Genomic DNA, 19,801 nt, shown 5'->3' on the forward strand with positions numbered 1-19,801 from the left:
GGCCCCCCGGCCCCCCGGCCCCCCGGCCCCGGCCCCCGGCGCAGTCCACACCGGCCGCGGCTCCTTTCCCGCGTTTCCCCGCAGGTGCCTCCTCCTCCTGGAAGCGCTCGGCTTCCGCCCCCAAGTCTGGAAGCGCGGCGACGGCTCTGCCCTCCCTCCCCAGACGCTCGGCCAGCAGGAAACGGGAACCCCAGCCGGGCCTCCTTCTGGCCCCGGGGGAGCTCCTGACCCCCGCCCTTTGCTCGCCGCTTCCCAGTGGGCTCCGGACCAGGGACCCAGCTCCCCTGCCCTCTCCTCGGCGCCTCCCCCGGCGAAGGGTCGGGACGCGGACACAAAGGCGCCACGCGCCGCCCCGGGCCCCTGCTGCCTGCACTCGGGGGCCCCCTAGTGGACCCCGCGCGCCCCGGCCTCCGGCTCCTCGCGGGCTCTGCGGCCCCCCGGCCCCCGCACAGGCACCGAGCCGCGCCCTTCTGCGCCCCGAGGACGAGGAGGCGTGCGCACCCCGCACGCACACGCACGGACCGAGTCCCGCCGAGGCCCACGCGGACTCTGCGCCCCAGACCCCGCCAGGGGTCCCACGGTCCCCTGCGTCGGGCCCCAACCGCTCGTCACGCGGGCCCCTCCTCCATCACGTCGCCTGCGGCCGGCAGGTGGGACCCGCCTCCGCGCACCGCGTGCTCGCCCCTGTGCTGCGGGGGCCGCCGCGCCCCGACCCGGGCTCCCTCTGCCGCGCTCTCGCTGCCGAAGCCCCGCGCACCCCTGCCCCAGCTCCCACACCCCTCGGCGCCCGCGCTGGCCGCCCGGTGTCAGCTGCGCACCCCGGCGGTGGGGGCGGGTGGCCGCGCCGGTCACGTGGAGGCCGCCGCCGGCAGCGGTGTGACCCTGAGGGTGGCCGAGGGCAGGGCCGCCCCGGGAGCTGTGCCCCCAGGAGGGCTCTGGGACCCCCTGCATCAGGCGCACACCCCCACCCCCCGCGCTCCGCCTCCGGGATTCTGGGTGCTCGTGGGAGCGGGACAGACCTGGGGCACCGGGCCGCCTCAGCCCCCAGCCCGGCGACTCTCCGGAGGCCGTGTCCCGTCTGTGCGTGAGCCGGCGCTTTGCCGTCCTGCATAAAAATCGTTTAAGATTGGATTTTGTAGGGGACACCGGCCGGCTCAGGAGGTGCCGCTCGCGACTCTCGCATTCGGTCGTGAGTTCAAGCCCCACATTGGGCAGAAAATTACTTAAACTATACATACAGGGGCGTCTGTCTGGGTGGCTGAGCCGGTTGAGCGTCTGACTTTGGCTCGGGTCATGATCTCAAGGTTCGTGGACTCAAGCCCCGTGTCAGGCTCTGTGCTGACAGCTCAGAGCCTGGAGCTGCATTGCATTCTGGCTCTTCCTCCGTCTCCGCCCCTCCCCTGCTCACTTTCTGTCTCCCAAAAATAAACATTAAAAAATACTATATATATAATGTTTTATTTATTTTGAGAGAGAGTGAGCACAAGCAGGGGAGGGACAGAGAGAGAGAGAGAGAGAGAGAGAGAGAGAGAGAGTCCCAAGCAGGCTCCACACTGTCAGTGCAGAGTCTGTCTCCGGGCTCGGGGCTCAAACTCATGAAATCCTGAGATCGTTTCCTCATCAAGAGTCAGATGCTTAACTGACTGAGTCCCCCAGGCGCCCCCATAAATTGTAAATTGTATTTGATAATTGCATTGGTATAAAGACAAATACAATCCATTTTCATATATTCAGTATTATATTCATTGTTGTCTTCTGGCTTTAAGGAAATTTAGAAGAGAACATCTCTGTGGCCCCTGAAAGGCACTGTGCACGCTGTGTGACAGCTACGTTAGCCCCGTGGGTGCCCCCGTGCCCTCTCATCCCCTGCCCCCAGCAGGAGCCCAGTCACCTCCTTGCCAGCCGTATGGGGCCTGCCGGCTCACGGGCACCCAGAGCGGTTCCCGGCCCCGCGGTGGTGCTGGTGGACTTGGGAAGGGGGGGGGGGGGGGGAGGGGAGGGGGAAGGGGGGGGAGGGGAGGGGGAAGGGGCCCACGTGAGGGCAGGGCGACCAGATGCAGGGAGCCGTCCTGGCATCAGGGAGGCACTACCGTCACTGGCCAGGACTGGCCGGTCCCACTGCCCCGACATGGGCACGGGTGGCTCCCCCTCCACCCGGCAGGGCAGCGGCGGTGCTCCCACACGGCCACCACGTCCCCCGGCTCTGAGCCTGCCGAGTGGCCTGTGGGGACAGTGGGAGAGGCCTGGACATGGTGGCCTCCCGGGGCCCACCGCCTCTGGCCTGGGGGAAGGGAGAGGAGGCAGGACTTTATGTTGGGGGCCTTGGGGCAGCAAATGGGGGGTGGGGAGCAGGGCCGGGCCAGCTGCTGTGCGGCTGTCAGCGAGGCCCCGGCCTGGCGGGCCACCGTGATTGATGGTCCCGGCAACGGAGAGGGGCTGGGGCGGGCGCCGTGCTGAGGTCAGGGGCCCCGGCGGGGATATTGTGCTCCCCCTGCCCCCGCCTCCCCTTCTCCCCTTCTGCCCACAGAGTCAGCTTCCCAGGACTCCCGGCTCCCGGCCCCCTTCCCCTCCCACTGCCCCGACCCTGGCCCCCAAACAGGGAGAAACACACACTCACAGACACACACACTTGGACTAAAGACCCCAACCTCACAGACCACTCCGTGTTCTAGACACAGGTTCCGTCCCAGACGCATACTCCCACAGAGGGCACGAACGCAGGTCACATTGATAGATGTCCCTACAGACGGTCACAAACACACAAGCACAGAGCAACAGTCAGGGGCTCAGAACATGAGCAGAGCCGTGAACCCACATGCATAGGCCCCCTGACCCCACACGCCTGCGAATGTGACTCGGCCCACGAGGCCGGGTGAAGACCTGCCAAGCACATGGGGGTGGAGAGGCAGGCAGACCCAGGGTTCAGCCAGCCTCGTACCCCCAGAGACCTGTGCAGTGGGGAATCTCTTGGTCCCTGACTCTCCAAGCCCCTCTGCCTAGGAGCTGCTCCTAACCACTGGCCTGCACGACCCCAGCTCCCCTTCCTCCAGTAGCCCCAGGACTGGAGCTTAAGTCCCTGTTCCCCGGAGGCCCTGCCTGCACACAGCTGCCCATACAGCCGCCCCCCGCACTGACCCCTGCTGTCCTTTGCCCCTCAGTCCTCTTGCAACGCCCTCACCCCCTTTCCCAGCCTTGGAGCAGCAGGAGCAGTTGAAGGACCCGAGTCCTTGATGGTCCGGACCCTCAGCCTCTGGTACTCCCCAGGCAGCCCTGGTCTTCTGTCTTCAGCCTGGGGGCCCCCCTGGGTTGTGGGCATCCCCTACCCCATCCTGGAGGGCATGCTGGGGGGGGGGGGCTCTGGCCTTGCTTTGGAAGCCTGGGATCTGGGGGGATCTAGGGAGCCGGGGGTCGGGGAAACAGGCCGGAGGCTGCTGCCCTCGCTAGATCTGCCCCGGAGCCGGGTCTCTGTTCTTCCAGCCTGAGCCCCCTCCCCTCTCCCATCCGCAACGTCCCCTCCTCCCAGGGCCAGGACCTAGACACCGAGACAATTGGGGCAGGGAAAGGAGAGGGGAGGGGGCCAGTGACAGAAGGGCAAAGTTGGGGGGTCAAGTCTGCCCCTTTCCCTGGCCTCCAGAATCCTCTCCCCGTCTGTTAGGCCCACTCCCTTTCTCCCTCCCCAGCTTCAGTGAATGATCCTCAAGTTCCAGGAAGTTGGGGCCTCTGCCCCACTAAGCCATCTCTGGGGACCCAGTGCCCAAACAGGGGTGTTTAGGAGTCTGATTTGGGGTTCTGGGGAGGGGTTCAAGGTTCCACCCTCCCAGCAGAGTGCTGTCCCAGGTTGAGCCAGGGTCCAGCATGGGGGGGCTCATCCCATTAGTGTGGTCACACCCCCTGTCCTCTCTGGTCACCGTGTCACTTTCCAAAGCTGTTCTCTCTGTTCTTGTTGGAACAATGGATTGAGGCCAGGCTCCACTGCCCCGCTCTAAAGAGAAAAGAGAGGTCGGACCCTCTCTTTGCCCAGCTGACCATCTAAACCATGCAAAAACCGGGGCCACCCTTCTGCCAAAGGACCCAGAAAGGGGCTGTTTCTGCAGCACGTCCCTCCCCTAAAATGCGGCCTCCCCCAAAAAAGCAGAGCTTCTGGGAGGGTGGCAGAAGGAGGGGGGAGTCTCTGTGAGAGAGGTTGAGGAGAAGAAGTGGGGGCGGGGGAATCGGGTTGGGGCAGAACTCAGCCCCAGAAGCTCCGGCCGACCCTGGGCCCCTTCCCCTCACCGTGTCCCTCCTCCTCTGGCGCCTGGCGCGGCCGGCCGGCCGTAGGCTGGTCCCCTGTCCTGCACAAGCCCCCCATCCACAGACTTCAAAAGCCGAGCAGCCATTTCTTCCTCTCCTCCTTCCCCTTCTCCTATCAAGTAATCTCCACGCCCAACGTGGGGCTGGAACTCACAACCCTGAGATCGAGAGTCACAGCTCCACTGACTGAGCCGCCCGGGCACCCCTCCCCTTCTGCTTTTTAAGACTCGGCGACTGAGAGACGGCCCCGCCGCGCGGCTCACCTGTCCCCGCCACGCGGCTCAGTGGCCTTGCCGTTGTTAGGGCACCACCGCCATCTGCGTGGAGTATTCTCATCGCCCGCCAGAGAATCGTACCCATTAACAGTCGCTCCCCATCGGCACCGCTGGCCCCAGGCAGCCGCCCGTCTACCTTCTGGTTTCGCTTATTCTGGAACCTTCTCTTAAGCAGTCATGCAGCCCGGTCCTGTGCGTCGGGCTGCTTTTGCTCAGCTCGGCGTTTTCAAGGTTCGCGTACGGAGCACTGCGCACCGGTGCTGTATTCCTTTTTCTGGCTGCGTCCTGCCAAGGACGGGGCCACGCCAGCCTGCTCATCCAGCCGCGGGGGCCCGGGGAGGGGGGGGGCGGTCACTGGCTGGCTCCACGGTTTGGCTGCTTGTAATAATAATGCTGCTGGGAACATTCGCGTGTGAGTTTTTGCGTGGAGACACGTTTTCGGTTCTCCTGGGTGTAAACCTGGGGATGGAATAAAGTGAAGTGACCTCCCCGGTGGCCTCAGGCTTCGAGAGCTCATCTCTGGGTCCCACGCCCCTTTGAGAGTCTGAGGACCCTTCCGCTGAGCCCTCCGGGGAGGTAGGCGCACATTCCTGCCAACTCGGGCGACTTTTGCACCAGCCCCCGGGGGGGAAGCGCCGTCCCAGGGTCGGCTTCCCACAAGCCGCCCCTCCTGTCTTTCCTCCCCAACGAGTAACAGGGCCCGGCCCTGAACCCTGGGCTTTTCTGAGCCGAGTTCCCGGGAGCGGGTCCCTCGTAGGTGCCCCTGCAGGGCACTGGGACGTCCCTCCTCTCCCTTCCCTCGGGTCTCTCCTCTCAGCCGGACCTCTGTCCCTCCCGGGGCCCTGTGCCTGCCCTGCTTTCTCAGCCTCCCCCTCTGTGGCCGCAGCAGTACTAGACCCTGAAGAGATCGGTGTCCTAATCCCGGGAAGCTCCGAATCCGTTAGGTGACGCGGCAAGGGCGAATTCAGGTTGTCGAAGAAACGACGGTGACGAATCCCTGACCTAAAAGTGACACGATTATCCCGGATGATGCCGGCGGGCCCCATGTGAGCGCCGGCGTCCTGAGGCGTGGACGAGGCTGGCAGAGGGCAGAGGGAAATGGAGGCCAGAGTGAGGTGAGGCCAGAAGGACCCCACCTGATGTGGCTTTGAAGAAGGGCTCAGAGAGCCCCAGACTCCCGGGGACTTCTGGAAACCGGAAAAGACCAGGGATAGATCCTCCTCTGGAGCCTCCCGAAGGGACGCAGTCCTGTCAGCACCTTGAGTTTGGCCCAGGAGACCTGTGTGTGACGTCCGTCCTACACAATCAGTTGTGATGTTCACACCGCTACCTTTGTGGGAATTTGTTACAGCAGCCCGGAAGACTCTGCAGGATTTCTGCCTGTTGTGTTCTGACATTGTCACGCATGGCCTTTCATTTCACATCCGCCTGGTTTGCTTTTGTGTCTTCGCCACCGAGGGAGAGTTCCATGAGGCCTGGGACCTTGCCCACAGCCCGGAGCGCAGGGCCAGCTCTCCGTCCACATTTGTTCAGGGGAACGCGGAAGCTGAGCCCGGCAGCCTTGAAAACCCAAGCCCAGAACTTCCTCAGGCCGGACCGCCTCCCTTCTCAGGGCCTCGGGGCCGCTGCCCCAGCCAAGCCTCCTTCCTACAGGCCCCGGAAGGTGCCAGGCTCCCGGTGCCCTCGGGGTGATGTCCCAACGCTGGGCATTCCTTCCGAGGGTCTGCAGGTCCCGGTCCTGGCCATTCCCGTGGCTCCCTGAGGGGCTCCCATCGCCCTGGGCCTCACCACTTACTGGGGCTTCGCAGGCTCTGTCCCCCTGCTCAGCACACCTCACCTCTGCCTTTTTGCTTTGCTGAAGCATTTTCAAATTAAAAAAAATTTTTTTTAATGTTTATCTATTTTTTGAGAGAGAGAGAGAGAGAGAGAGAGAGAGAGAATGAGTAGGGGAGGGGCAGAGAGAGAAGGAGACACAGAATCTGAAGCAGGCTCCCGGCTTCAGGCTGTCAGCACAGAGCCCGACGCGGGGCTTGAACTCACGAACCGTGAGATCATGACCTGAGCCGAAGTCAGATGCTTAACAGACTGAGTCATGCAGGCCCCCTACTGTCATATCTAATAAAGGTAATAATTTCTTTTTATTTTATTTTGTTTTATTTTATTTTATCTTACTTTATTTTAAGTAAACTCTACCCCAATGTGGAGCTGAACTCACAACCCTAAGATCAAGAGTCCCATGCTCTACCAACTGAGCCAGTCAGGTGCCCCACTTATTAAGTCTGTAAGGATCTAATGGAAAGCACAGCATGTCCCCAAACCCCCTGCCGTATATCACTGAGTTGTTTGTTTTCCAATAGAATTAGCTATAGTCTGGCTCAGTTTGATGTCTTTGGTGTCATTGACTATATTCTTCTACAAATGTTGACTCTGGAAGCTCAGTTAGATTCAGTCTCCACTTTTAGGGAAGAAAAGTGAGCAGGCGGTGCTGTATGTGACATGTTGCAGCTCTTCTGGAGGTTTGCATGCCTGGTGGTCCCACGTCTAGTGATTCTATCAGTGACTAGGGGCTTCAGAAGGTAACAAGGTAACAACCTGATCCCCCCCATTGTAAATTCCCAGCAACAGCCCTGTTACTTTGTTGAGAGTTGCAAAATGGTGATTTTCCAGTTCTATCATTCCTTCCTCATCGATTTATTTTTATTTTAGAGAGAGAGTGGGAGAGAGTGTGAGCATGAGTGGGGGAGGGCAGGGAGGGAGAGATAGGTTCTTAAGCAGACTCTTTGCTTATGGAAGAGGAGGAGGAGGAGGGAGGAGGAAGAGGAAGGAGGAGGAAGGACGAAGAGAGGGAAGGAGGAGGAGGAGGAAGAGGAGGAAGGAGGAGGAAGGAGGAAGAGGAAGGAGGAGGAGGAAGGGCAGGGAGGGGTTCTATCCCAAGACCCTGGTGTCATGACCTGAGCTGAATTCAAGAGTGCGATGCTCAATCCACTGAGCCACCCCGGTGCCCCCCTTTCTCATTAACTGGAAATTCTTTGAAAGAAGACCTTTCCCTCACCAACTATGACAATTTGGTAACCCTGTGATACAATTCACACAGGGAAGATTTATGCAGGAAATAGAATTGACACAGGGACAGATGCCTAGTTAGTCGCCAATTTTCAGAGTAAGGAGTGGTATCCAGTGTGTTTCTTTCCCTTTATCCTCGCACCCAGTTGCCTGTCACTCTGAATATTTTGTATATTCAAGGTTTCAAGTGCATTCATGCATCTCTGTGACATTCAGATTGCCCTGTTGTAGGCAGTGGGAGCTCTGTGTTCTTTTGCTGTTGTCCTATGCTCCGACATCTTTGCTTTCCAGAACAAGATGCCCCAAAGCCTGTTCTGGGTATTTCCTGCTCCAGCCTGGAATCAACCTTTTCTACAGGGAGCTGGGCACCAGATCTCATAGCTGTCAGATTGTCCATTGCTTCTAGGCTCTTTCAGTAATGTTACAAGATTTTTTCTTCACTTATTTTATACTCACATGTTTCCTCTCTTGCTCTGGAAGCAGGGACTCCTAGTGTGTGTATTATTATACAATACGCCATAAAATAGTTCTAAAGAGTAACACCAAAGCTACTATGAACGAGTACACTACCACATGAAACGTAACCTAACTTTATTTGTCCTTAGGGAAAAATGAACTCTTGCAATATTATTTCTGTACAAAAAATAGATAAATTGTACTTCATCAAAGTTTAAAACCTTTGTGTTTTAAAGGACAGTATCAAGGAAGTGAAAAAACAATCCACAGAATGAGAGAAAATATTTGCAAACTATATATCTGACAGGGAACTTGAGTCCAAAACATATACCAAAACATATCACAACTTAACAATAAAAAGATAAATAGCTCAATTATAAAATAAGGAAAGATTTTGAATAGGCATTTCTTGAAAGAAAATACACAAATCGTACGTGTGTGAAAAGATGCTCGACGACATTGGCCATCGGGAAAGTGCAACCAAAGCCACAATAAGATACCACATCACACTTATTAGGATTGTTACATTCAAAAGACAAGTAATAAGTGTTATTGAGAATGCAGAAAAATTGGAACGCTCGTACATTGCTGGTGGGAATGTAAAATGGTGCAGCTACTGTGGAAAAGTTTGGGGGTTCCTCACAAAGTTAAACATAGAGTTTCTATGAGACCCAGAAATACCATTCAAAATCCACACAGAAGAATTGAAAATGTAAGTGCGCTCAAAAACTTGTACACAAATGCTTATCGTAGTATCATTCAAATAGCTTAAAAGTGGAAGCTGTCTAATTCCATCGACTGATGAATGGATACACAAATTGTGTGTGTGTGTGTGTATTTTTTAAGTTTATTTATTTTGAGAGACAGAGAGAGCGAGAGAGCATGAGTGGGAGTGGGGGTGGGGGTGGGGGCAGAGAGAGAGAGAGAGAGAGAGAGAGAGAGAGAGAGAGAGAGAGAGAGAGAGAGAATCCCAAGTAGGTTCCACGCTGTCAGTGAGCATAGAGCCTGACTCGGGGCTCGATCTCATGAACCAACAGATCATAACCTGAGCTGAAATCAAGAGTCACTTAACTGAGCCACCCAGGTGCTCCTTTTGAAACTGGGAGGTCTTTTTTTTTTTCTTTCCAAGTTTTTATTGAAATTTCAGTTAGTTAACTGTACACTGTAATATTAGTTTCAGCTGTAGAATTTTTTTCAGTCTATCAATCTATCTGTGATCTCTGCCCCTAAGTCGGGGCTCAAGCTCACAATCCCAAGAACAAGAGTAGCATGCTTTATTGAATGAGCCAGTCAGGTGCCCCCCACCCAGGTGTAGGATTTAGTGATGCATCACACATACAACACCTGATGTTCATCGAAAGTGCCCTTCTTAATACGCATCACCTATTATACATCCAATTGAATGTTAATTGGCCATAAAAAAGGATTAAGTACTGATACCTACCACAATGGCCACGAACCACAAAAACCTTATGCCATCAAAGTCACCGTACACAACAGGTCAAATATTGTATGATTCCATTTCAATGAAATATCCAGACTAGATAAATCTATAGGGACAGAATGCAGATTGGTGGTTGCGGACGGTTGAGGGGCAGGTAGCAATAGAAACCGCTGAATAGGTGAAGGCTTTCCCTTTGGAATGATGGAAGTGTTTTGGAAGCAGGGATAGTGGTGCACGACCCTGTGACTGTACTCAAGGCCACTGAATTGTTTACTTCAAAACGGTTCATTGTATGTTATGAGTTTTACCACAATAAATTATTAAATTATTTAAAAAGTAGTCATGAGGGACGCCTGCGTGGCTCAGGTGGTTAAGCGTCTGGCTTTGGCTCAGGTCATCATTCCTCGGTTCTTGGGTTCGAGCCCCGTGTCGGGCTCACTGCGTCAGCGCGGACCCCCTTCGGATCCTCTGCCTCTCTCTGCCCCTCCCCGCTCCAGCTCTCTCTCTCTCTCTTAAAAATAAACATTTTTTTAACAAAGCAATAAAGTATCAATACATGTTACAGCATGGATGAAGCTTGAAAACTTGATGCTAAGGGAAAGAAGCCACATGAAAAAGCCGCATACTGTGTGAGTGCATTAATGTGAGTGTCCAGAAGAGGCCGATCCAGAGACACAGAAAGCAGTTTAGTGGCTGCCAGGGACTGGGGTAAGGGGAATGGAGAGAGGTTGCTAATGGGATTTCTTTTGGGGGGTGATGAAAATTTTCTAAATTATCTAAATTATCAGCTATGGCTGCTCAAATTTATGAATAGAGTAACCCCCCCTGAACTTTACACTTGAAAAAGGTGAATTTAATGGTATATCCTAACTAAGCTTTTTATATCTTAACGAACTTAACTAAAATTTTTCCCTCATAGAGTGTTAACTGCTCGTTACCAGAGGGGAGAGGAGCAGGGGGATGGGGGAAACAGGTGATGGGGAGGAGGGAGTGCCTGTCTTGAGCACCGGCTGATGCCCGCAAGTGGTGAATCACTGTATTGTACACCTGAAACTAATATTACACTCACTGTATGTTAACTGGAATTAAAGCCAAAATTTTTTTTAAATGCGGCAGATAATAAAGACAATTTAGATCTAAAACAAATTTCTCCCCGCTTCTGCCCCCTAGAGGCCGAAAATACAAACTGCAGGCACACTTTCAGCTTCACCGGGAGAGCAGGCAGCCCCTGGTGCGCAGGCGCCTCTCAGCGTCTAAAGGCGCCGAGCGACTCGCCCCGCCCACTCAGAAGCTTCCTCCCACGTGCCGGGCAAGCTCCGTTCGCGCATGCGCCGCGAGGCCGGAGGCTCCCGGGGAACCTGCGGGCCGGCGCCCGGAAATGGTCGCGTCAGCGGAGCTTCCGGCCACGGGGTGGTGGGAGGCGTCCGTGGGCCGGGAGCTCGGCGCCGACCTTCGCGGGAGCGGCGCCCCGAAGCCAGCGCCGCTTGGTGGGCCTCCTGCCAGGTGGGCCCCGCGGCGGACGCTGGTGCCAGGGCCCAAGGAGTAGGTACCTTAAGCCGTGCGGGCCTCGCGGTCTGTCACGACGGCTCGCCTCGCCTCCGTGGACCCCGAGATCCCACGTAGTCTTCACACGTCATGAAATATTTAATCTCTTCAATCACATAAATGCAAAATCCACGCTGAGCCCGCTGGTTGTACAACCCCAGGGACCACGGTTTGCCGCCGCCTGGCCAGTGCTGGGCCTGCCTTCGTGGGGCCGCGCGGCCGGAACCCCGAGCGCCTGGGCGCACAGCGCAAGTAAAAACCATTTACTTTAATGGTTTTTTTTTTTTTTTTTAAAGGAAAACCAAATTCTTTTAAGATTTATTTTTAATTGTGCTAAGTGGGAAACTTAACTCTTTTGGATCTAAAGCGTGGCTTTTTGCAGCTGTCAATTTCTGCTATCAGTGATCACCTTTGTACTGAGGCTGCGGCTTGAAGACGAAGACCAGCCCCGTTCACCTGCTCTGAGCCTGGGAACAGAACTCCCTCCTCTTGCTGTCTTTGCTAAAGTGCCTTGGCTCAAGGGCATGCACCTCCCAGATCCCACTGACATGTTACACTTGGTATTTGTGGGATTGCAGAATGAGGCGTGGGGACAGGACTTAGGCCAGGCAGCTACTGTTCGTTGGCAACGCGTGGCTCATACGTAATTTAAAATTTGCTAGTAGCCACATTTGCAAAAGTAAAACAAGTGGATTTTTATATAGTTCCTTTAACCCAATACATCAAAAAAAAATACTATTTCAACGTATAAGTAATATAAAATATAATAAAAATGCGGTTTTTTTAGTGCTAAGTCTTTGAAACCTGGTGTGTATTTTACACCTACGGCACATCTCAGACTCGGGGCATTCAAGCACTCAGTAGACACCTGTGGCTAGTGGCCACCATATTGGACAATGCAGATTTAGGCCAAATGAAACGGATCGTGGGGGGCGGGAAATGTGTGGGGTTCATGGTGGAGGAGACAGCTGCTCAGCTCATCGTCCTGGAAGCGGGCTGGGTTAAGGATCTTAAAGGGAGCAGCTGCAGGACATGGCCCCTGTCAGCCAAGAGACACCTGCCGACTCTCCCCGCCCCCCCCCCGCCCCGCCCCGCCCCACCCCACCCCACCCCACCCCAACTTGCACTCTTTCTGGGTTGAATTACAGGTGAGCTGAATGAGCTAAATCCCTCATTTATTGGTCAGTTTGAGAAGTCACCTACACCTGAGTGTGCACCTCAGTCTGTTGGTGATGCTGAACTGGGTTTGCTGGTGGAGGGTGGGGGCCAGGTGTATACTTTGGAACAGGAATTAGCTGAGGTTATTGGTGAGGCCCATCCCCTGACCTCTCATGTTGGGGAGAGGAGTTGGAACAGGAAAGATAATCCAAGGGAAAGTAGCAGAAACATCGAGGACCACAGCTCAAAACAGGGGGCCTTATTTATTTTTTATTTATTTTTTTTAAAGTAAACTCTACACACAGTGTGGGGCTTGAACTCACAGCCCCAAGATCAAGAGTTGTACGCTCCACCGACTGAGCGAGCCAGCCGGGGCCCTGACGGGTGGGACTTTAGTTCTAGGAGAAGCGTGAGTTCCATCATTGCAAGCTTTTAGATGACGAGCTTTTCTGATGCTTCATTTGGGGGCCTCTCTCGTTTCCCCAATTGCTCTGGCTGCCACAGGCGCACGAGCGCTCTGAGCCCTGCTCCAAGGAAAGGCTTCCAAGGCTCCTCAGAACCCAGGGGGCCCCAACCTGGGCTGCTTCTTCTGGGAGCGTTCGATTAGGATTTAATAAAGTTAGAATTGTCCGAACTAGGGGGCCGAGTGGCCCCACCCTTTCCCCTCACTAAGAGAAGTGTCTAGGGCATCCTTGTCTGCAAAATCAAACCTGTTTTCCCTGGTTGGCTCTGTTCAGCCCAGCCGCACCCGTGTCTGTGGAGACTCGGGGGGGCAGCGTTTCTATCTCTGCCCACGCCTGCTGTGCCACAGCCCCCAGGGAGTGAAGCTGGGAGGGGACACACAGCACAGGGAGACATCATCTGCCAGGGACTCCCCGAGGACAAGGATCACATGGGGTCACCTGAGAGGAGAAGGCCCAGGTCCAGACATGGAGCTCGGGCCTGTGTGAAGTCAGGGCAGAGACGTACGTGGCTCTGTGCCAGGGGAAAACGTCGGAGCGAAAAGCGGTTCCACCGACAGGGAAGACGGACGCCACAGATCAGAGATTGGCCCTGGCCCCATTTATTACAAAATAGTGATTACAAATCTGGTATAAAAAAGACCCCGGGGGAACCCTGGCGCACCTGCCACACCCCCACCCCACAAAGCCGCTCCCTGACACCTTGGCGGGGAGGGCTCTCAGATGCGAAGGTCCCCAGCCAGGAGGGCACTGTACCGGGCAGGTGTGAGGGGCAGGTAGGCACCCCCAGCCCGGTCCAGAACGTAGAGGGGGTCAGACAGTGCGCTCGGGTTAAAACCCTCCTTTGTCATCCGAACCTTCTGCTGCTTGAAGGTTTCTGTGGTGGCCAGAGACTCCTGGAAGGGGTGTCAAAAGGGGTTGAAGGAAGGAAGGGGTACTTTGCCTGAATTCTGTCAAGGGGCAGGTCCCGGGAAAGGAGGCATGAGGTCAGGGTTTGGGATAGGGGGTCACAGAGAAGGAGCCAAGCCCGGAGGGGGGCATGAATGACGGACAGAGTGCACATCCCGGAAGGAGCTGTTCTTTCCCGCCAGGGACGGAGCTGCACAAGGACCCCCGCGTGGGGTTTGGAAGCCGTTGGCCGCCGCGGGTGCAGGAGCTGAGAGGTGGGAGCAGGAGGACTCGATTACCTGGAGCCTTAGGAATCGAGGCCAGGCGTAAGGCGGCAGGTTCTCAGAAACGTGGCTGTAGAGCTGCTCAAGGTCCAGAGAGAGGGGGGGACGCAGAACCAGGGCCGCCATCCCAGCCCTACCTTCGTGCCCTGGTGGTGTCGGGGGAAAGGGCAGCTGTTGTGGTGAGCCGCTCTGAGGCCTCGTGTTCCCTGTGCCCTGTGCCACCAGTCCAGGGTGGCAGGCCGGCTGCCCTCCACCTCCCGTGTCTTGGCACCTGGCACGGTAACTCCGTAGACGTTCACCTCCTGAACAAAATCCAGGGACTCCAAGGCCTCCGCCACTTCGGTCGTGGCCACGTTCTCCCCTTTCCACCTGCAAGAGGGCAGAGATTCGGGGCCTTATGGGGGTGTGGGGAGGACGCAGTCAGGGCGCCAGACGGTCACAGGGAACAAGGTCTTGAGAGGAGAGCTCGGGTGAGTGGCTGGGTTTGGGTGGGAGTTAGGGAGTTAGGTTTAGGGGGTCAAATGTCCAGGATAGGAATCAGGGTGTCCTGGACAGATACCTGAAGGTGTCTCCAGTACGATCATGGAAGCGAAGAAAGCCTTGGTCATCGCAGACCAGCAGGTCCCCAGTGTTGAAGAAAACATCTCCAGGCCGGAAGACGTCCTTCAGCAGCTTCCCGCGGTCCAGCTCTGGTCCCCCAGCATAGCCGAGGAAGGGGGACTGTTGGCTCACCGGGGCCACCAGCAGCCCAGGCTCACCTGCAGAGCCGCTGGGGTCAGGGGGAGCTGTCCACCTCGCCCAGAGCTTCCTGGCCCCTCACCCCACTCTCCTCCCAACCCTCTGCCGGCTGCACCCCCCCCACCCGCAACCTGAGCACCAACCTGGAGACGTGGCCACACAGTGCCCCTGGGTGTCCCGAACCGGCTCCCCTGTGGTGACATCATAGCGAATCAAAGAGAAGGGGAAGACATGCTGGGGGAAGGGAGACCCCGGCACTGGGTCATTTCAGTTGCACGAGCCCCTCCCTGCCAGCCCCACCTTCCACGGGGTCTCCAGCTCCTCCCCCACCCCTTACCTTGTAAAGCCAGGAAGCACGCCCCACAGCACCTGGCTGGCCCGTGTAGTTGAAAGTGGCAACATTGCCCTCCGTTAGGCCATACGTCTCCAGCACCTGCAGCGGCCCGAAGCGCCGCACAAAACGCTCCCAGGTGTCCGGGCGCAGCCCGCTGCCCACCACCAGTCGGACCTTATGCCCCCGTTCCGCCTGGCTCTGAGATGAGGGGAGATGGGCAGAAGGTTCAACAGCAAGATGCCAGCTCCCAAAAGGAAAGCCCCGGCATCCCAGGCCCCTCACCCCACCCTGCCTGCCCTTCTCGTCCAGCCCCCAGGCAGGCGTCCCAATGTCTCCTGCCAGCTGCCCATCTCCCTGCCCAGTGGCGGCAGCTCTGCCCAGGATGTGCCCACGCACCGGGGGCTGGTTGACAAGGTATCGGCACAGCTCCCCGATGTACTGGAACACCGTCACCCCGTGCTGCTGGCAGTCGTCCCAGAACTGGCCAGCTGAGAACTTGGACTTGAGCACCACTGTGGCCCCTGCCAGAGGTGGGGAGAGAAGGGAGGAAGGAAGGTGAGACTGAGGGCTGTGGGGGGAGACCTGACCCCCTCCCTCCCGGACACCAGCCTTCACTGCAGTGTCCTTCCGGGAAGGCCCTGCTGGGACGGTCAACAGCAGCCCAAGGTGGCCCTCCTGCTTTCCCTCCGGTGCCCCAGAGAGGTTAATGCCCTTTCCCTACTTCCTGTCCCCAAACAGTGCATCCTGTATGCCTAGGCCCCCAAGTCCCAACCTTCTTCTCCATTTGCTTCTCCCTGGGCTGACATGCTCGGCCCTTAACCCCCCTTCCCCCACGTGGAGTCTGGAGGCCTCCCTAGTTCCTCAGTGTCTAGGTTGTGCGGGTGATGCTTCTCCATTGCAGCAGGAGCTCTTGGAGAGGAGACCTCTGCCTCCTCCCTCGTCTGGAAGTGTCCCCAGGTGAGCGTACCACAACAGGTACTTAAATAAACGTTTGCTAGGAAAAAAAAAAAAAGTTTGCTGGACGACTGAAGTTTGGGGAGGGTCGAGGTGGGAGTGGGAGAGACTGACCAATGCCCAGGCAGCCCACAATGCCCAACAGGGAGCCAGACATGTGGTAGAGCGGGAGGGCAAGGTAGATCACATCCTCCTGGTGGGCACCGCACAGCTGGTAGAAACCCTGGCACTGCAAGATCTTCAGGTGGCTGATCCGTGCAGCCTTGGGGAGGCCTGTGGGTGATGGGGGAGATGGGTGGAGCGGTCTGAGCTCCAGGACCCGCCTCCCTCAGCCCCTGCTGGGTAAAGAGGCAAGGCTGAAGCTGATGCCAAGCTGTCCTGGAAATGGCGGGAAGTTCAGGGAGGTGGAGAAATGAGGAAGCGCGGCAGAAGCAGCAGTCGTGGTTGGGATCTTGGGATGGGCCCGGGGAGGGGGGTGGAGGAGTGGCCTGGGAGCTGAGGCCACGGTTCCTGTTCCCAGTGTCTTGCCTTTCTCTGCCTTAGTTTCTGGCAGGGGAGTCTGGTGTCCCGTGCTCACCTGTGGTGCCGGAGGTGAAGATGTACAGGCACGGGTCCATTACGCTCTGGGGGGCAGATAGGTACCCGGGCACCGGCTCATCCGCTTCGGCTGAGGCCTCCGCCAGCACATCGCTGATTCCGGCCAGACGGGTTTCGGGGCCTGCAGCCCAAAGATGGAGCCCCATGGCTCTCAGGGCCGGCAGGTCAGGCTCCAGGGACTCCAGGAGCTCTGGATGGGGTGGGAAGGCAAAGCTCGGCGGCCCAGAATGCCTCCCCACCCCACAGCCCACTTGCGCCGCCCTCGCCCCTCCCCACCACCTCACTCCTCCGGGCGAAGGGTGCGCATCCTCCGTCACCGTTCTGGGAACCGAAGACGCAGCCCCGTCGCTTCGCAAAGCCGAAGCCTCATACCCCCAAGCACCCTTTCCAAGCCCCTGCGAGCCAGCTGGGCCCCTTCTGCAGTCCCGGCCTCACCTGGCGCCAGCACCAGCGCGCGCGCGCCGCAGCTGCGGAGGCAGTGCAGGAGGGGACCCCGGCGCAGGGCGGTGGGCACAAAGGCCGCGCGCAGGCCGGCCTTGGCCAGCCCGAACCAGAGCCACAGGAACTCCGGGCAGGCGGGGAGCAGCAGCGCCACGGTGGCCCCGTGGGCCAGAGGGGCCGCGGCGCCGGCCGCCCCGGCGGCCCGCTCGTTCCCCGCGCCGCCGCCCGGCCCCGCGTCCCAGCCCCGCGCGCGCAAGAAAGCGCGCGCAGCCCGGTTGCTCTGACGCTCGGCCTCCGCGTAGCTAAAGCGTCGCGCGCCGTGAATGAGGAAGACGTGCGCGGGGCGCTGCCGGGCCAGCTGCGCGAGGCGCCAGGCCAGGCTGCAGCCCCCCTCGGGGCCCCTCGGGTCGGCGGCGGCCGCGGCCAGGGCGCGCGCCCGGAGAGCCCGATTGCAGCGCAGGACGCGCACCGCGAAGGCCAAGTCCGCCGCTAGCCAGCGCAGCCGCGGCCAGATGTGCAGCGTCCGCAGCAGCAGCAGCAGCAGCAGCGGCGGCAGCAGCAACAGCGGCGGCAGCAGCAGGAGCCCGGCCATGACGCCCTCGTCCTCCGCTCGGCGCCGCCGCTCCCTCCCGAAAACTGGGGCCGCTCGCTTTTGCGCGGAGACCTCGCCTTCCCGGGAGCGCGCGTGCGCAGGCACACGCCCCTTTCCCACCCGCTCCCGCCCCCCCCCCCCCCACCACGGGCGCGGAGCCGAGGCCGGGAGGTGCGTGGGGGGCGGCCCCGCGCTCGCTCCCCGACGGCCGGGAACCCACACCCTCCCGGGGCCGGGTTTTCTCCCACAGAGCGTCCCGGCCCGAGGCCGCCCCAGCGTCTCCCCAGACACACCGAGGAACTCGGGCCTCCGGGCCTGACCCGAGCCCTCCCCCGGCGCCAGCAGCGGCGTCAGGGGATGGCTGGGGGCCCGGACGGCCCGCGCTCTGGAGGGGCGACGGCGGAGGCCCCTCCCTTCGGGCGAGGGCGCCAGTAACTGGGGCCAGTGAATGCTTTCCATCCAGGTTTTAATTGGGGAGGAAACGGGAAGGATGGGGGGCGGGGGTGGAGAGGCCGGCGTAGTTAGCTTTGAGGGAGGGGAGACTGGATTGGTAACAGACCAGTTTGAAGGCGGGATCTGTCCTCCACCCAGACGTCACTCCTCCCTCCTCAGTCTGCCTCCCGGCCAGCCAAGGGGCTCTCTTCTGCGGGGACACACGGATGGGCAAGTGGCCAGACCGTGGAACAAAGAGGGTCCTTTCTCTCTGGGATGTGAGTGCTGTCACTAGGCGCACTTCGGTCCTTCAGAATCCGAGTTGGGGCACCCCTCACCCCCAAGCCGTCCTCCGGTACCTGGTGACCACATAGACCTACTCAACCGGACAAATACTTACGCCGAGGAGAGAGGCGCAGGGTGGGGCAGAGTTCAGCAGGTAGGGAGATGGTACCCCGACAGGTCAGGGCCCGGCTCACAGCCCACGTCAGCGGGGAGAATGGGCAGGTGGGCAGTGTAGAAGCCAGAACTCCTCTTGCTCCAGACAAAGGGGTGGGCAGGAAGGCAAGAGGGGACCTTGCGGGGCCACAAAGGAGAGGGACGCCCTGTAGATGCGCAGGGTAAGTGGGGGCAGCTACTCCAGCACAAAAGAGGTTCTGGCTTGTTTTATTGTCATTTAAAAACTTTTAAAACGCGATTATCTCTGCCAACAAAACAAAACAAAACAGACAGAGCCAAGGAAATAGGACCATTTGACAGTTCTGTGGACACGGCTCCCTCTAGGGAGTCCCAGGGCTCTGGCCCCGCCTGGGGTGCCAACATCAGGTCAACACAAGCTTCTAGGCCGGTAGGGCCGCGGCCTCCCTCTCTGGTCCCTGCCTGAACTCTTGCGGCACCTGCCCCATGTTAAGAACAGGCAGGTGGACCGTGTCACTGACGAAATGCCCACTGCACACAGGAGGACAGAGGGCAACTATGAAATGCGTGTTCAGGGCAAACCAGGGCCTGATGGGTAGCGTGGGAAGGGGCACCCACACACCTTCCTTCATTCCCATACCTGGCCTCTCTGGCCAGCAGCCCCATCTGCCATTTCTCTTCTCTTTGGGAGGCTGGGGAGGGGCAGGGGTGGAAGACCCGCACGGGCCAGGTTTCCCGCAGCCTCTGGCTTCAGCGGGATGTGAGTGGGTAGGAGCAGCAGTGTGATGGGACCGGAGGCCCCTGGAGAGGAAGGGGGCAGGGGCTGGGGCCGCACGGCGGCTTCTCAAGGCTGAGCCAGAGGAGGCAGCGCGTCCTTCCCACCAGGTGAACTTTGGGCTGGGGGACAGAGCGTCTCCCCACCATCTCCCCAGCCCTTATTAACCTCTGAATCACCAAGGGGAGGAGGGCAGTCTGACCAGGGGTGGGATGGGGGACACAGGGCCTCAGTCACTGTCAGACCCCACTGCCGAGGACCCTTTCCGTTTCCGCTTGGTGGGCTTCGGTTTTGCGTCTTCTTCCTCCTGAAAGAGATTTCAGGGGTGGGGGGTGTCGTTAGCCTGGGCAGCTGCTGGCCCCCACCGCACCTGCTCCCACCGTGGCTGCTGTGCACGGTGGCGGGGGTGCTCACGGAAGCACTGCTGGAGCCGGACTCTTCCTCGGCGTTGGGCGGCTGGGTGGCGTTCTTGCGGCTGCGGGGGCTGGACAGAGCTGCTTTCCTCCGGCTCTTGGGTGGCTTGGTGGACGAGTCCTCGTATTCCTCGGCCAGGGAGAAGAGATCGCTGAACCTGAGGGAAAGAAGAAGGCGCCCTCAAGCACACTCCTCCCAGCCTCTTTTCCTGCCCCCCCCCCCCGCCTGCCCGGGCCTGTTGCC

General features: G+C 58.6%; 2 protein-coding genes across 2 annotated transcripts in view; both read right to left on the bottom strand.

The window, feature by feature from the left end:
• Nucleotides 1-13,271: 13,271 nt before the first annotated feature.
• Nucleotides 13,272-17,622, bottom strand: SLC27A3 (solute carrier family 27 member 3). Its single transcript, XM_058702306.1, has 10 exons — nucleotides 16,923-17,622; nucleotides 16,468-16,677; nucleotides 16,005-16,163; nucleotides 15,333-15,457; nucleotides 14,940-15,134; nucleotides 14,746-14,836; nucleotides 14,424-14,622; nucleotides 14,136-14,233; nucleotides 13,880-14,010; nucleotides 13,272-13,588 (listed from the first exon to the last, which is right to left on the bottom strand). Exons 1-10 carry the CDS (start codon nucleotides 17,518-17,520, stop codon nucleotides 13,412-13,414), a joined length of 1,983 nt encoding a protein of 660 aa, XP_058558289.1. The 5' UTR covers nucleotides 17,521-17,622; the 3' UTR covers nucleotides 13,272-13,411.
• A 980-nt stretch (nucleotides 17,623-18,602) lies between these two features.
• INTS3 (integrator complex subunit 3) overlaps nucleotides 18,603-19,801 on the bottom strand; it is a 37,832-nt gene continuing 36,633 nt past the window's right edge. The window contains exons 29-30 of the mRNA XM_058702305.1: nucleotides 19,559-19,715; nucleotides 18,603-19,451 (exon numbers count right to left, since the gene is read on the bottom strand). Coding sequence (XP_058558288.1) covers nucleotides 19,374-19,451; nucleotides 19,559-19,715 — 235 coding nt within the window. The 3' untranslated portion in view covers nucleotides 18,603-19,373. The remainder of the gene's footprint in view (nucleotides 19,452-19,558; nucleotides 19,716-19,801) is intronic.

The sequence above is a fragment of the Neofelis nebulosa genome, chromosome 15 (assembly GCF_028018385.1).
Source record: "Neofelis nebulosa isolate mNeoNeb1 chromosome 15, mNeoNeb1.pri, whole genome shotgun sequence".
Classification (NCBI taxonomy): Eukaryota; Metazoa; Chordata; class Mammalia; order Carnivora; family Felidae; genus Neofelis; species Neofelis nebulosa.